The 18,316-nt window shown below is 36.1% G+C and overlaps 1 protein-coding gene across 1 annotated transcript; it reads left to right on the forward strand.

Moving 5' to 3' along the window:
- Window positions 1–507: 507 nt before the first annotated feature.
- LOC111060037 (glycoprotein endo-alpha-1,2-mannosidase) lies at window positions 508–11,907 on the forward strand. Its single transcript, XM_022347673.2, has 4 exons — window positions 508–1,829; window positions 2,682–2,911; window positions 8,139–8,304; window positions 8,453–11,907. Exons 1-4 carry the CDS (start codon window positions 1,247–1,249, stop codon window positions 8,833–8,835), a joined length of 1,362 nt encoding a protein of 453 aa, XP_022203365.2. The 5' UTR covers window positions 508–1,246; the 3' UTR covers window positions 8,836–11,907.
- Window positions 11,908–18,316: the final 6,409 nt, after the last annotated feature.

Genomic DNA, 18,316 nt, shown 5'->3' on the forward strand with positions numbered 1-18,316 from the left:
TTCATAATAAATTTTCAAAATGAAGATGGAATAAAATTTTGTTAATAATTATTAATTGTACATTGTTGAAAGACGGTCTGACAACATAGCAAAGCAAGAAAGAGATAGTGCTGCACTGATAGAGAAGGATATAGCAAAATTATTGCTAATTAAACACTGCCATTATAATGTGGACCCTACTATAATTAAACACTGCCATTATACCGTGAACCTGACTACAGCCCCGGTGTACAGGCCTTGACAGATGTGTAGTCGCTTGGAAAAATAATATTTCTCTTACTTATCAAACAACTAGAAATCGGCTACTTTCTGTTCCAGTAATTCAAAATTTGAAACGAGTGCTTCAGCTAGACGCTAATGAAATTCATAGTTTCGGTTTTAAAAGGCAGTGGCAACAGCACAGCAACAAGAGGCTAAAAATCCAAACAATTGACAGTTTTTAGTTTTGTCAACGATAATGACAAAAATTGTTAATAAAAGTTATAAAATCTTTCAATTATTTTGAATAATATTAGGCTATTACAAAATCATTTGTGTTGTTCCTGAGTTACAATAATAATATCAGTATTTTTTACTGATATAGCGCGCTCCGTACAATTCAAGAATAAAAAAAATTTAGTTGACAAAACGCCTATTGGAGCGCTGAAGGAAGTCATAATTTGGATTTTGTGAGAGCAACGGATTTTCTGCATCATCTGCATCTGCATCTGCCATCTGTACAATGTGCTTCTGCATCGGCTGACTCGTCGTCGACTCGTCGTGCTTTGTAACATGTCGTCGCTTGTTCATTCACTATCCTAATATTAGGATGTTTTGATAAATTTAAACCTATTCACTAAGTTTTTTTTGTGTTCTAAAAATTGTTTAAAAACTTTCCAAAGTCATTTTGGAACTTTCAATTTTTTGAGTTTCAAACTTGTGTCTGTACCTAAAACTTAAACCTATATTCAGTATTCAGTCAAGTGTTGATTCTACAACGTTTATTATTACCCAAAGGTGGTGTTGAATTTTCAAAATATTGTGAACTAGCTAGTGATCTTCTATTGTGAACTATTGTTATCTTCCAATTTTACTATTGAGTATATCTTTGAATGAATAAATATATTTTGTTATTCAGTGTTTTTATAAGACTTTGCAATGATTAGATTCTATACTTTATTGAGCTGATTATAGATTCTTGTAAGCTCATAATAATTTATCTAATTCAAATCAATGGATGTATTAGTAAACCAAATTAATCGTGGAAATGTTCCCTCTAAAATTATGTACAGTATGGATCCAAAGATATGGCATAGTTGCAGCAGTATTCATAGTCCTAACATTTCTGGTAATTTTTACATTGAAGAACAATCATGAAGCAAATAATTCGCATCAAGAAAAGAAAGAAATTCGTAAAGTGTCGGGTTTCCAAGGAGCTAATAAGCTGAACGATGATGCAGCCGAAAGCATTTTAGTCCCCAAAATACCTAGTGAATCTGAGCTGAAACAGAGATGGATCAGTGATAAAGTGAATCGATTATCTAAGAGAGTAAAAAATTCAAATCTTGCAAAATTAGCCTTTGTGAGGCCGTCTATTAAACCAAACTACAATGTTCATGTGTTTTATTATCCTTGGTATGGAAATCCGGAACACGATGGAGAATGGTTACACTGGAATCACGAGTATTTACCTAATTGGAAAAAAGAAGATTTTAAAATTTATCCAACTGGAAGACATAAGCCACCAGAAGATATAGGCTCTAATTTTTACCCAGCTCTGGGCTGCTACAGCTCTAGAGATCCAAACATTATTGACAAACATTTGAAACAGATTCATGATGCTGGAATAGGTAAGAAAACATTTAAAAAAATGTGAAAAATTATTTGGTTTGACTATTCGATTTTTATCTCGATTGATTTAGGTTGGTGCTAAACGAATAGTTTTTTCAATAACTTGAAAACTTCTTCACTTACCGTATATATTTTATACTTTTTGTCATGGACCAGAGATCTGGATCGACTGTTTCATGTGAGTGTACCAGTAATGCCAGATTGGTTGCGTCAAATTTAAGGGTGTAGCTGCTCACACTGAACGCAACTAGCAAATGCACGTGCTCATTGCTCTCAGATTTTGTTTTTCATCTGCGCGCTTCGTTATTTATGAAAAAAGCGTGCATTGGCACATAGAATATATGCATCCAATGTGATTATACCCCAAGTAACTTGACCCAATTTTTTTGCTCGTTAATGAGTTAAAAAAAATATCTGGTGAAATATACGAGCGAAATAGACTCACCCAATGGGAGAACGTGCAATCAAGTCGCCTGGATAGTTAGTCTTGTAAGCTAGTCCATTAGGTTTACTATTCATTTCTATAATTTATAATACAGTTCTTTTTGATTGAGTGATATGATATTTTTCCCTATAATTTTAGTGATTGAAATACTGTTCAACTTTAAATAAAAGATTCCTACAATAGATAAATCGAAAAATTGTCAAAATCGAGAAAATGACATGAGTGCTGAAACTAGAAGTGTTTAAATAAAATAGGATAAAGGGGGTTCTAGTGATTTCTTTAATAATTGAACAGTTTAAGTAGCTCTTTAAAAATACTTTATTAGCTAATCAAATAATGTTATATTGTATTGTTATTCTTATTTTGTCACATGTGATTAAATTATGATGAATTGAAATGTTGCCAGGCGTTCTAGTCGTCTCGTGGTATCCTCCGAATGAGAAAGACACGTCAGATGACTTCTTTATGGTTTTGCTGGATGCGGCAGCCCGCCATAACCTGCACGTGGCGCCCCATTTGGAGCCCTATGAGGGGCGCAACGCTATCAATCAGCTCACTCACCTCAAGTACTTCCTTAACAAGTATGCAAATCATTCTGCGCTTCATCGTATGTCGTTGAGGGAAAAGCTCTTACCTGTGAGTCGATTTTATCTAATTCTTAGATAATTCATACATACTAAAGTGAGGTTCATGTTATAATGACAGTGGAGAAAAATAGGTGAATTGTGTTGCCGACTCTTTGCCTTGCCACTGCCTTGTATAGAGGATAGATGGTACCGTTATATTAATTCAATTTCAATTTATTAAAAAACTTTATACATTACATAGTATGTAAAAACAAAGTAAACACAATATATTAGATTGTAACATTAATAAATGAAAAACAAGTAAAAAGTAAATGAATAACTCCGTGCTTGGACGATAAGTCCGTGTGCATGGAGGAGTCTTCTGACAATCGATAAGAAAAATAATAACATTACTTTATTGACACTAGATACTATAACCTATAAAATCTAGTTACTAAGAAAATTAATAATAAAATAAGAAATTGAAAATTATAAGCAAAAATAATAGTTTAACAAGTGACTTGAACTAAAAAAAAATTAAATAAATTTAATTTGCGGCTATTTAAGGTATCATACAATCAAAATATAAACAAAAAGTACAGTATCGGTGGTTGAAGGGGAAGAAAAAAACTGAACAAACCCAATAGGTAAGGATGGAATATTAGGACGGGCTATTACAGCTAGACATAAGGAGACCGCAACAGAGCCTCTGCAGCCACCGGGCCAATACTGAGAAGCCACCTGCTCACTCCATGCTTATAGATGGTGATGCTACACCCCTCACCAATTGATAGAATTTTTGGAGGAGCATTACGATAAAGCCAATGGGCCAAATGGAAAGAGTTAGATAATTGCATTGAGTTTTCGAGACGAGGGATTTGGATGTTAATATTTAATCTATTTTTGGTTGGATAATTATGCTGAATTTCTGTAAATGGGGAATTGGTTTTTTTTATAAAGAATAAAAGGTTTTTAATGAAGAGGTGTTTAATATTCAAAACTGGAAATTCCAGGAACAACATATGAGTAGGGTATCTGTTATTTTTCAAAAGAAGCGTTTTAATGAGTGATCTTTGTGAAACTGCAAGGGGCTGCAAAACATTGGATGAGGCACCCCCTCACGCCTAGATGCCATATTCGAGCAGGGACTGAACATAAGCATGATAAACGTTTCTACGGTGACCGGCACCCAGGACTTGCCCTAGCTGACCAAATGCATAGTTCAGCTTTCGCAGCCGCTGCCTAAGGTACTGCGCATGAGCCTCCCAGCTAAGCTTATGATCGAATACAACACCCAGATACCTATACTGTTTAACTTGTTCAATAGGTGGACAGCCACAGATGCTAGATCGGATGCAATATTAACTGTTCATTCATGTTCAAAATAATAAATTATGTTTTTTTCGTCAAGAGACTATATTTTTCAATGATTAAATAATAAATATTTTCATAATTGAGATTGTATACTATGTTAATTATATTTTTACACTGTTGAAAGCCGATATGGCAACGTTATGGACCTAGAAAAGGATAGTGCTATCTGCTTTGTAGAATGATGGACAACGAAAACATCAAATACTTCCATTATAACATGGAGCTCACTATACAGTACTTCATTTAGTAATTTAGTACCTTACCCATTTCATGATATGGAGATCCTTTACTTAATTTAGTAATTTAGTACCTTACCCATTTCATGATATGGAGATCCTTTACTTCATTTAGTACCTTACCCATTTCATGATATGGAGATCCTTTACTTCATTTAGTAATTTAGTACCTTACCCATTTCATGATATGGAGATCCTTTACTTCATTTAGTAATTTATTACCTTACCCATTTTATGATATACAGTTCCTATGTGACCCCTCCGTAAGCATAATTCACATGAACATTAATTTATTGTTAATTGATTAAAATATATAGCATTAATTTTTTTTCAATACCCGACCGTTTTCGGCCAATCATGCATTCTCAATTGTCAAAATGAGTTGTTTAGATTTGGTATTAACAAAAATAGATTGTTAATTTTAATATCCAGTTTTCTAGTTGATTTTTTGTTGTTGTTTTAAGCTGCATTTACACCAAAGTTTTTAACAAAATGTTAATAACTTAATCCTTATAGATTCTATTAGATTGAACATAACTTATCATACATATGATGAACATAATACAGTATGTGTTTGTCAAGTTCCGTTCAATCTAATAGAATATATTAGGATTAAGTTATTAACATTTTTTTAATAACTTTGGTCTAAACGCAGCTTTACGAGTTTGTAAATTTACAAATGCAATAATTGTAATTGTTTCATCGGGGAGCCCCCTTATGCTCCCATATTTTAAATAAATTAATAATATTAGGATTATTTTACTGTAAAATATACATATAAAATAGGCTACAAATCAAATGTTTAAACAAGATATATATTTGCAGTACATGCCTGTTTGGTTGAACATTTTTCATTTCATTTGAATTTACGCATCACGTTATACAGAGTTGGTGAAAACTATTGAAACAGCTCTTACAAGTTATTATCTCTTAAGCTTGGTTTTCCTTTGTGCGTAAATGCCGTCGTCGACCACGACAGGGTGAGGATCTCAGATCGGGTAGATTTCAATTTGTCTAAATAACCTAAAAGATTATGTTCAATTATGTTTTAATGGGAGAGGTTGAGTTTATCCTTTTTTTTTTACTTCTAAATGGCAATATGTTGATATTATTAGAAATGTTTGATTCTTGAATAATAAACACAAATAATGAAAAGTTATTTGATCAGCTGTTTTAGCACACTTGAAATTTGGACAATTTGAATGTCAACAATGCTTGTCGTCGTCGACTGCGGAAATTTACGCAGAAACGAAAATGCACCTAGGTAGACGCAGACAGATCATCATCGGACGGACGGCACGCATCGGACGGATCGGATTATTCGATTTGATGCATTATTTTCAATTGTAGTGCGCATACCTATCCGCATCCGTATAGGTATGCGCACTTCAATTGAAAACAATGCATCAAATCTAATCATCCGATCCGTACGATGCGTGCTTTCCGTCCGATGACGATCTGTGTGCGCCTACCATACAAGTTTAATTTAAAATAGATTTCATTGGAAACCCTTTTAAAAATTTTGGTCCACATTTTTGAAGTCCTATTTTTGGTCCACATTTTAGTAGTTTTTACATTGAAATGAAATCTCCAATCAGACTTGTAACAGAAATATCAAGCTGGGGTCTATTTAATAAAAGTTACAAGTCCTGTAATACAGGAAAAGCTCCTGTATTACAGGTAAAAATTAAAAGTTTGTGTTTCATAAACAATTTTCCCTGTAAAACAATTTACAAGACATTTTCTTGTATTAGAAGTAAATAATACAGAACTTTCACTACAAATAATACACAACAAATCATTGTTGTGTTTCATAAAAAGAAACTTCCTGTATTACTGGACCTGTAAGTTGTTGAATATGTTATCATTGATTAGATAATCATAAAACTTTTACAAGTGTAGTTAAAATCTACAAGTGTATAAAGGCAACTTGTTGAAATGGATGAAGGTAGTAGTTCTAGTTCTGGTGAAGATGACTATCTTATTACTCGTAGGCCAAGAATTTTCAAGGACAGAATTTCATACAATATGATGCAGGAAACTTACGAATAAAATACAATGAACGGTTTGGATTAAGCTTTAATCAGTAAAGCGTTATTGGAAATATTCAGAAAATGTCCGTCCATAATGGTTTATTTTTTTAATAAACAAATATAACATATTGAATTACTTACTTACTGCGGTGGCCACTCGTTGCCCAGTCGGTACTTAGCCTCATCAACTAAGCCTCTCCAAAAGTTTCGGTCACCCGCGTCCTCCTCTTTTAGGCCCATCCTCCTCATATCTCCCCGGACCTGGTCCCACCATCTAGTTTTTGGCCTTCCAGCTGGTCTCCTTCTATAGGATTATTCCTCAGTACACTGTTTGTCAGAGTGCTTTCTTCTTTCCTCAGAATGTGTTCCGTCCACCGTAACCTTCTGCTTTTAATCTCACCCACTATGTCTGCTTCATTGAATATTTGGCGTATTTCATAGTTGTGCTTGATTCTCCAAACTCCGTTCTCTAAAAGAACGTGTTGGAGTGTTTTAGTGTTGGGCCAAACATTTTTCGAAGAATCTTGTTTTCAAAAACAATGGTCTTTTTTCTTCTTTTTTATTCAGTATTCAAAGATACTTATTATTCTTTAACATATTGAATTAATGTCGTTAATTTAATTATTAACATTTGATAATTAACCTTCATCCGCTCGCGCCTTGTGGAGTTAAAAATCACTGCTATGCTCAAGCGAGTCACCAACTGAGCTGGATAAGGGCTGAAAAAGTTAGGGAAGATAGTGGGGGAGGAATACTTGGCACTCTCACCACTCACTCATTGCCAGGTTAGGAAATATAACAAACATTCTAAAAAGGCGTCCAATTTGCCGCCCGCGCGAGCGGATGAAGGTTAACTTTTTCTGAAACATGACTACTTACATAACTGTTATAATAAGTTATGTAAGTTGAGTAGTTATTATAATTTCTCAACTATTTATCATCAACAAAGTTATTTTCCTGCATGAATACAATCTGTCCATCGTCAGAAATTTGATAATGTGGGTTTTCCACCAAAACAACCTGATTAGCACTTTGTTCTTATAGTAGGCTCGCTGGCACGTTCAATGTGATTCGTTAGGTCACAGTGTTTCAGTCCAGCTACTACAATGAAAACATTAATTTATAAAGGAACTGTAATACAGATGAATATTACAAGTGATTTCACAAGAATTATTTTATGAACATAATTTTACAGGATTGTGAATTTGAATTTATAAGTCCTGTAATACAGGCCCTGTATTACAGGGGTTTTATGAAACAGGCCCCGTTTCCATAATTTTCACCAACCCTTTGTATTCGTTAGCTAAATAAATGCAATATTTAATTTATTCACACCTCCAAAATAAATACTGTATAAATATTGCCTCTCGTTTGTAGAATGGTTTTATAAAATATTGTTTTGAATGTTTGTACAATATTGGCTCTGAAAATTTCATCAATTCTCTTCAACTTTTAGCTTCTGACATTGATCAATAAATTTCTGGTGTGACATTTCAACCTTTGCCCAATTTATATTTTTAATTCCACGTTACAAAATATTGTATTGGAATGAATCAAGAAACCATCATCTACAAAATATCTCCAACGTTTACACGATTATTTGATGCATTAATTAAACCTATTATTTCAATGTTTTTAACTTGAATTGTTTCAGGTTTTCTACATCTACGATTCTTATAGAATCGATTCAAGCGCCTGGCGTGAACTATTCAGTGTGAATGGTCAGCTGAGTGTTCGAGATACCAAGTATGACGGAGTATTTTTCGGCTTACTGGTCGACTCACAACATTGCTCGGAGATTAAGAAGTCACATTTTGATGGTCAGTACTTTCTATCCAATTACTTCTCTGTTCATAAAAAATTAAAAATTCACTTTGAAAGTAGAAGCTTTGCTAGTTGATTCATTTTTGCTATTTTGATCAAGAATAACACTTTTTAAGAATGCGTTTTTTTGTGAATTTGATGCAGGTTTCTACACGTACTTCGCGAGCAACGGCTTCTCGTACGGCTCGTCGTGGAAGAACTGGTCGCTGCTTGCGCGCTACGCGCTGGACAACCGGTTGCTGTTCGTGCCGTCGGTCGGTCCCGGCTACGTGGACACGCGTGTGCGAGCGTGGAACGCGGCCAGCAGCCGCCATCGTCGTCACGGCAACTACTACGAGGTGGCCTGGCGAGCGGCTCTGGCCGCACGGCCGCCCCTGCTTGCTATCACCTCCTTCAACGAGTGGCACGAGGGCACACAGATTGAGCCTGCCCGCCCTCGCCCCGACTACATGGACTACGAGCCCGAGGGACCCGACTTCTACCTCAACTTGACCAACTACTGGATCAGGCAGTATACTAGTCAATAACACATCTATCTATTCAATCTTAGAAATAGAATTTCATGACACATGTTCTGTAACGCATCAGTATGATTGTTTCTGCCCGGAACGTAGTTGAGGGCAGAAACAATCATACTTATACGGTAGAAATATAATATATATATTATATGGGTTAGTCACAAGAAAAATGTTGAAAAATACCATAGCAGTGTTGTGGTAGCCAACCTTTTTCTCATGACTGAACAATTTCAGTTCAATGTACAATCACATTGACAACAAATTTCATTTTAAAAACTTTTTTTTAGTCTGGCCACTAACGGTAGAACATGCATGATAAACATGCGCACACATGTTACATGCATGTTTTGTCATCAGCAAGAGACTTCCAATATAATAAACAACCAAAAACCATAAATGAGCCACTGGAAAATTACAAATTATAATGATAGAAAAATAATTTAACCTCAAATAGAGCAGCGAAGAAAAAAATAAACAACAGAAAATCTGAGATAAAAAACCTAACCTCAAAAAATTTAGTACCGACAAAAGCAGATATCATCTTTTAATAGACTGAATACGAGCATTGCAATTTCTCTGTCTCACATTTCAGATATCAATGTTATTCTTCTTTTCCTAAACCTTCTGCCTCTCAGCGTCGGGTGGTTTTCAAGCCTCGGTCCATCCTCTCCACACCCCACTATCCTCCCACATATTCCTCATTTCCTACCATCTCTTCCCTCTTGCCAATCCCAGTCTCTCCATATATTCCACCTCAGGTCAGCCTCTGGGTCTTCTCCCTTCAGGTTTGGCTTCTGATACCCGTTTCATTTGTCTTTCCTCCCTTGCTCTTCCCGCGTGCCCCATCTTCATACTCTCTTACTTAATTCATTTCTTTCACCAGATTTCTAACTCTTGCGTCTCAGTCTTCCCAACATAACCTTTCTCTTATTCACATTCAGTGTCACGCCTTTCCTCTTCAGTTCCTCCTTCCATTCTATTATGGTACCTACTTTAGAGTTTCTCTTTGGTGTCTTCTATGAGTATAGAGTAGGGCCTGAGCCATGATGCAGTCTCCAGTATGCATGCCACTGTTGCTCTTTGAGTCCGTCTTTTACAAATTTGATGGGCCTCATCCATAAAAATCATTATTAATAATAGACTCAAAGTGTATCCATGTTTTATTACTTTCGTATTGTAAAATTGATCGGATACTACTCCATTCAGTCTAGTAATTCCTGTTGGGGCTGATTGTGGGCACTCTTAATAACGTTAATACATTTATTTGGGACCTGCTTCGACTGTAGGGCTTTCTTTGGCACTGAGTCGAACACAGCTTTAAAATCCAGGAAAGCCAGGTAAAGTTCTCGTCCACTATCCGAGATTTTTTCAATCTTTAAGAATTATCATTGTTATTTAGAAAATGGATCATGTGTCTGTCGATTCGGCCTGAATACAACTCTTTCTTCTTCGATCTCTTGTTCTAGAATAAGTCTTAGGTCCGGTTCTCGAGCTCCGGATTTAGCTAAGTTCTAGACTTTTTCTTAACATTCCATAATAATTCAAACTAGCTAAAATTTTACTCTATTTTCTCTTTATTTTATTTTGCGGTCATATTCTAGTTTTTCGAAATTTAATTCAAAAGTGGACTGCTACTACGCCCCGTTTCGAAAAGCCAACTTGCTCTCTGTAAAAATTTGTATTTCCTCATAAATCCAGAAGGTAACTTATATAATGTTATGCGTAGGCTATAGAATGTTACTTGCATTTCATACTCTGCATAAATCATAATACGCATATTAGAAATATATTGCAGAACGAATAACAAAATAAATAACTATAATTCTTCAATCTCAATTAAACTTTAATGCAAGGTAAATTTGGTCTAGAATAGAAATACATTGGATGAATTGAATGTATTATTAATAATTTCTTATTAATAATACTAAATAAAAGTCACCAGTAAAGAAACATTATTCGTTTATTTTACATTTCAACTCAAAACCAAATTCACCAGAACACACACATATTATCATCACCATCATCATCATCAGTCTAAGTCCAACACACACTGTCACAACGCCTTCTGTATTTCATCGTCCAAGTACACTACACACTACACATCATCTCCCTTTCAATACAGTGGAATGAAAAATCATAAATCGGAATGATTAGTACATCTTCAGTAAGAATACAATACAATTTTAAGAATACAATAATACAACAAATGAACAAAACAAAATATTTCAACATTTGAAAATCACAAAATCTTACAAATCTATTTTCTTTGGAGGATTTACTACTCTCCCAGATCTAGTACAATATGGTTTTTTCGTGTCTTCATTACAATGTGCCAATGTATTCTCCTTATGTGAATCATTATTGGAGATCAGTGTAAATATCATTAGGCGTATATCCAGGCTTCTGGACGGTAGTCCGGATTTGATGCGATTACGTATTCATGCAGAATCATCTGCTGAATGTTTGAACGAATCCTCAGTTGTCGAATAGGCTTCAATTTAGTTCTTCCATTGAAGAAAAAACTTATAAAACACAAAATAATGAAACATGAATTAATAGGTAAGGGTAAGCGGTAGCCTAACACATCACTATATCGTACATTAAAACTGGCGATGAACGCGAATGAGAGTATTAGACCATACCGCCGCTTGGTCTGTGGTTTCTAATTTACCGACCGAACTGATCTTCTGTCTGCGCTGAGCCAAGGCGGAGCCAAGATGTCTGGGTGGAAGGGCCACTGCGGCCTTTTGCACTACCACCAACGCTGCTATTATTGCTGTCTTAGGCCCATGTTATACGAGCGCTAATGCCGCGGCGTTATCTGGGCAATGGTATTTCCATTAGTGCGCGCTAAAAACGCTGTGTATAACTTGGTTAATGCCGCGGCATTAGCGCATAGTCTGAGACAGCCAAGCAACCATCCTGCACTGCGGAGCTAGGTCGAGTTTCAATGATGATTCAGTGATTCAATGATTTTATTTAAGCCAAAGTACATCAGTACATAAGCCAGGTCACATACAACATTCATTATAAATAAAATACAATATACAATGTCAGCTTTTAAAAAGTCCAGTGTCTAATTGTCTTTTTGTGATGACTATTTTCACTATGTCCAACGTATATTAATCGTATAATATGTCCACTTCTATTACCAATATAATATAATATATTATGTTTAATTTAATCAATGCTACAAAGTAATAAAGTATTAGCTATCAAATAGCATCAACAAACAAGTAAAGTACATCCCATAGAACAGCAAATTACATCCCTGAAGTCACTCCCCACTATGTTCAACAATGTAACCCTCACAGCCACTCATTTCAAAATATAGAATTTCACACCTGAAACAGGGAAACAAGATGAAATCTTGTGTAGTCTATTTCTATAGACATGCAGATCCGCACGGTGTCTAGTATTATAATTATGTATATCCTCATTTCTGGCCAAATTCAATTCATCCTTTTTTATGGCTAACAGACATTGGAAAATGTACACATTAAAAACAGTCATAATTTTACAATGCCGAAAAAGAGGCTTACAGTGCTCAAGAAAAGGAGCACCGCACAACACGCGAATGGAACAACATAGAGCATCTGCACCATACAAACAATTAATGTGTCGTTTTTGAAATGAAGTTTATGAAGCAGGTACAGCTCCAGAATCAGAGTTGTTGCCCTGCAATAGTGGGACTCAGTGCGAGGGAAACTATTGATGTGTTGGAGTACTGATTCAATCGGAGGTTGGCAGGCCTGAGGTGCCAGTTCATGAAGTGTGGGCTTTCTCTCTACTCAATTTCATAATTTTCTAAAGTATATTACTTACATAAAGTTCTTGTGATTTTCAATATTGTTGGATTTTGCTTGCTGTGCTTACCAAGTTTTCGAATGTGACGTTTGTTTTTGGATTTTGTACTAACTCTGTGTTGGATAACCTTTATTAATACTGGACTACTGAACAAGCAAGTTACAGTATTTTACCGGTTCTTATCACTAAAAATACTACTGTACAGGACTGTTCACTTGATTTTCCCCAATGATGTTTGTATGCTTACCCATTTTTCCAGTCTGTTTAATAAACATCCAACAAAAATGTTATAAATTGAGTTACTAAATGATAATATATCTCTATAGTTCTTGGAATCTCTCTCGTGTCTTATTTCTTGTGCAATGGAAAAACTATTGACTTTTCGAATGATACAGGAGCTGTACCTGCTTCATAAACTTTATTTGAAAACGATACATTAATTGTTTGTATGGTGCAGATGCTATTTTATAAAACCTGGAGCCTTACCATTCCTCAATTGTTGTAATGATAAGCTGATTTCATTGATATCCATACTTGTCCAGTATCTACCTCATTTATGCTAAAGGGTTCCGCATACAGTGTTGGGCCACTCGATCGTAAAGGACGTAAAATTCTTTAAAATTACTGACCCTTTCTTCTGGCTTTATTGAACTTCCTTTGTCAGATTTTGTTATGTTGAGGTTATTGTTCTTAGCTTTCTCTTTAATGGTTCTTAGTAGTTTTAGTTCTTTTGAAACACTGGGGCTCTTATCTTTCTTATTGCTAATGATGATTTCTGCACATTTGCTGCTCCACTGATTTCTTGATGCTTGTCTAGATGCGCTGCTAGGTTTTGAGTGTTGTGATTGTCCATGTTATTTTCTATTCTGAATTTGTTTGCTTTCCCAAGAAGTTCATTCTCCTCTTCTGTGAACGATGTGATTGATAGGTTGTGGATTCTTTGTGCAAATGTGTAATTTTCCTTCTTGCTGTTATCCCCCTTGAGGGATAGTTGTTTCTTTTTAGAACTTTGGTTTTTTCTCTACATTTTTCAAACAATATTCACTTACTTTTCTATCTAGAGTATCCCACTCTGTACTATGTAGCTTTTTGGTGAGTTGCATTTAAAGAATGTGCAAGTAGAAACTTATATTGTTTCTTATCCTAGACCATTTCTTAATTTCTTACAGAATGGAAGTCCTTTGTGCTTGTTGTATTTCCTTACCTGCTGAGCTTGATGTGTTTTTTCTTGTACGCTAATTGACACATATTTTGGATTAATATTGTTCACTAGGCGCTGTTTGTTGAACCAGATGTTTCTTTCTGCTATCCCAAATCTCTCTTCAAGTATACAGTAGATTTTTACTTGCTCTGCTTGACTTGCAGATTTTAACATTACAGTTGTGTTGTGTGTGATGTGTTTTTCATTATGGAAAAGTACCACAACCTCACACACAACACAACTGTGATGTTGAATATTTCTTCTCTAAATTCATTGGTGAATTTCAAATCGCACTTGAATAAATTTGTCAGTGCATGGCAAACCTATTTTTTTTGCTCATGGTGTTTACCAAATCTTGACACATATGTTGCGCCAGAATAACCTTTTTTCACATGGCGTGCCCAGTTGTCCTCATTCCTTACACGCTTTCCGGTTAGCTGCTTACCAGAGTCAATTGGATTCTGATCTGTTTGCTCAGAATCCAAATTTTCAATTATTGTATTCTGATCTGTTTGTTCAGAATCAAATTACAAAAATAATTTATTTTTTAATACTGTAATTTGATTCAGATTCCAAGACTGGGGCAAACTCTGGATTTTCATCACTGCCATGATTTTGTTGTCGAACAGTTCTAGGTCTGAACTTTTCAGACTGTAGTCATGGTCAATGAAACTCGAAGTTTGCACTCGATACTAAGTGGATCCTAAAGTGGGTCCTACCCTTTGACAACACCAGGCCATAGAAAAAAAAATATCTCTGACAATACTGGCCACAGTGATTTTTTGGAAATACTGCTTCATATAGTGAGTATAATGTTTCCTATGCTGTTAGAAAGTAATAAGACCCTCCCAATGGCCTAAAAATGGTGAGATCCAAAATAGGATCTCATGGCCTCTTGGTGCCACTATGGAATTTTTTACTCATTATTATTATGCATTTGAGACCCATTATGGGATCTCAAAAATTATTAGTTCAAAACATAATCAGAACTCAACAGTTTCAATAGGATATGAAGAAATAGAAAAAGAAGAATGTCATAAATATATCACTGATAATCTCTTCATCAAAAAACAAAAAGAAGAATTCAATTGGTGGTAGATCATGCATAGTGTCAATCAAGTCGGGGTTAACTCCAATGTCAATATTATTAGGGTTGAAAACATAATAATCTCTCTTACCGTCATCTTCATACCAGTTCAACACACTTTCATTGTTGCTGTCCCGAATAACCTCAACTAATTCAGCTTCAAGTCCATCAGGATTCAAATCATTTATTTCGGGATCACTTTCACTTACACTGCTGGGATTGCTTGGCACATATTCAGGATCTTCATCCGAATCAAAATCAAAAACAGACAAATCACTTTCACTTTCATCAAGATATTGGATAATTTCTTCGTCTTCCATTATTTATTCAAATTAAATTCATAAAAAACTCACAAAAGCTACAACTTATCACCATCACCATAAACTCATATCCATTATTTCGCAGCTTGCAGGTTAGTTTACAGTTTATTCTGCTTCAAAACAGAAATCAACTGATGCCAGGTCTGCCAACATTGTCACATTCCATATTTTATTATATTATAATAGCTTATGAATGTAAATTTAACATTGGAAATGTGAATTCAGGGATAAAATACTCAAAATGTTTAAATTATGATAGAATATTTCAGAGTTAACCAATCTCCTTGCTAAATATACCGTTTTGAAGGTTAGGATTTACAGCACATGGAATTGATGAGAAAAGCATGAGTATGAGATCCCCTAGTGAGCTACATTGCTTCAAAGTTGAGAATGACGGGATCTCATGGCCTGTTTGTGCAGTATGGTGAGACCCAAAAAAGAATCTCATGGCCTTTTGGTGCAGACACCTAAAAATGATGTGGCAGGGAAGTTGTATGTGTATAGGTCTTGTGATCATGGTTTCAGTAGAATCACTATCATGTTGTGTTAACCCTCCAGGTCTTATTTCACCATCTGAAAAATAGAATGAGATTGGTGATCTTCAATTGAGAAATTGAATGGAACAGCTCTGTTCATAATGTCACTAGTAAAGGCCACAAAATCTGCTTCAGTGTGTTAATAAGAATTGAAGATATCACTAATATGCTTGGGGTTTACTATTTTTCCGTTTTCCCAGTTCAGCATTAGGTTGTCCTGTACTCCTAGCTTGTTTTTGTTTCTTTCATTATTGATAATCTTCCAGAGAATTTTTGGTTTATTATTAGTCTTTTCAATTCTACTTCTTATCTGCTGCACTTTCTTCTCTCTCACTTCAGTGTCATAGGCCTTCTTTAAAGTAGAGCATTTTTCTTTATCTTCCAGAGAGCCTGTTGCCAAGTACTGGTTATTTGCTTAGTTTGTGTCTCAATGTCAATGTGTTATTGTCCCAAAAGATATTTTTTTCGGATGTAGTAATTTTTTTTAATTCTCGAGGCATTGCACTATCCATACTTATCCGCATTATCTTCAGAAAGTTATTATATTTGTCATCTACTTGAGGAGAGTTTGTCACCCTTGTCCAGTCAGCTTGCTGAAGCAATGTCTTTAGTTGATTTAGATTTTCTGTGGAGAAGTTTCGGGTGTGTTTATATATAGCATTTTCATATTCTACCGTACTAGTTACTTTGCAGATGACAGTGTGATGGTCGGGAAAACAATTTTTTCACTGAAAAAAAATGTTTTTTGATAACATCTGCAACCGGCCAAATTTGCCAGATTTGTGCATTTTGTGTTTGCAATTATTTGTAATAATTTTTCTCAATAATTTTATAAAATATATGTCATTTTCATGCAGTAAGTACTTTGATATATCAGCTGATATCATGTTTTCTATTGCTTTCTCCAGTGGATTCAAAACATAAGCAAAACCCCAGTTTTAGTGTGATAATATTGTTTGATCAAATCGCGATTTTTGTCAATTCTTTGAAGTGAATTTTATGATTACTTAGTCGTAATGACGAAAAGTAAAAAGTTATTCAAGAAAAGAAAAGGTATTGGTGCAAAGAGCAGAAGAAGCAGTCGGAGGCAGAAGATCGGAGGGAGGTTGCTTCGGGTAGTTGCCTCCTACCGGATGTGGGACCCGATTCCAGCCGTACGACAGGCACCAGCAGCACAGGTGATACCTCGGGAGAGCCTCCGTTAGCCAGGCGGCCATCTAACAGGATCTACCCTCTGCAGCAGCTTGCGCTGCTAATTACGAACAGGTTGTCGCAACAACCGATTCACCGGAGAGGCAAAATAGAGCCTCCGTAAAGAACATGACTTCCTCATCGTCAGAGATCGGTGAATCCTCTGATGAAGAGCAAACCCCCCATACACCCGACGAGAGTAGTTCGACAACTGACCCATCAGAGAGGCAAAGCAGCATCGCCTCAAAGGATGAGACCTCTTCGTCGTCGGAGGCTAGTGAATCTTCTGATGAGGAACAACCCTCCCAGTCGCTGGACGAAAGTATCTTTAGTTTGGCTGGGTCAGAGACAGTGAATACTTACACTTCACATTCTCTGTTATCAATTCACTAAGTAATTTCAAATCAACTATAATGTTCCCTTCATTTACAAAATTTGTAGAACTATCTTCAAATTTATCATAAACTGTAACAGAAAGTTTTTTTTCTGAAGCACCACTGCAGCTGGCAACAGATAAATCAAGCTGAGATAACCTATCATTGACTTGCGCTTGCCTATCAACTGTTTCACCTGAATCACTGGCATCTTTCTTTTTTCTTCCACCATTACGTTCTAACTGATCACTCAACGAGATCATTGGTTTCTCCTACATCTAGATATACATCAGCCTGGTCTCTAGCAGGCAAAAAATAGTCCGTGCACAACACTCTAACTGCCACGGAGGTCAATGAGTCCACCAGAGATTTGCTCCCCGGGCTAACCCCCAGCTCACTATCGAATGACGGACGCTTCAGAGGTCCCCCGAACTTTGCTTTGTCTATCAAACACGACGACGTGCAGAAAAGATCACGGAATTTGGCCGTCACAGCCCGACACCACGACAGGTTGGTGTAAGACGCTTCAATGATAATCTCCCTTCATTGCACGGGCTATGCTGGCCGCACGTCTTGAGAGAGACGAAGGTGATGAAGTTTCGGCTGGTTTTGTACCTTTATCCCCCTTGTCAAGCTGCTTCTTGTTTTTGACGATCTTGGGCTTCTTTAAAGGGCACGTATTGTACAAATCGACTATCGACGGATCATGGTGCCAGGTATTCCTGACAGCAAGGGGAATGTCGAATACCGCATGCGCAATATTAGCCTGCAGACGCGCCAGAGTGCTATCAAACCTTGTCTGCTCGAAAGTGAGTTGCTCAGATAGATTGTTCTCCCAGCGTGGGTAGCTACCGTTACACTCCAGAAACGAATCGCACACCTTATCCGACATCGGATCGTCCCGTTGCTGGGCAGGGCTAGTCATCACTGTCTCTGACCCAGCCAAACTAAAGATACTTTCGTCCAGCGACTGG

Source organism: Nilaparvata lugens, chromosome 7 (genome assembly GCF_014356525.2).
Source record: "Nilaparvata lugens isolate BPH chromosome 7, ASM1435652v1, whole genome shotgun sequence".
Taxonomy (NCBI): Eukaryota; Metazoa; Arthropoda; class Insecta; order Hemiptera; family Delphacidae; genus Nilaparvata; species Nilaparvata lugens.

What these genes read in the sequence shown, in the direction of transcription:
- LOC111060037 (XM_022347673.2), top strand. Translation starts at nt 1,247, where the DNA reads ATGTTCCCTCTAAAATTATGTACAGTATGGATCCAAAGATATGGCATA. An exon ending in GATTCATGATGCTGGAATAG is followed by an intron (nt 1,830 to 2,681) that starts GTAAGAAAACAT and finishes AAATGTTGCCAG; the next exon opens with GCGTTCTAGTCGTCTCGTGG. An exon ending in TGAGGGAAAAGCTCTTACCT is followed by an intron (nt 2,912 to 8,138) that starts GTGAGTCGATTT and finishes GAATTGTTTCAG; the next exon opens with GTTTTCTACATCTACGATTC.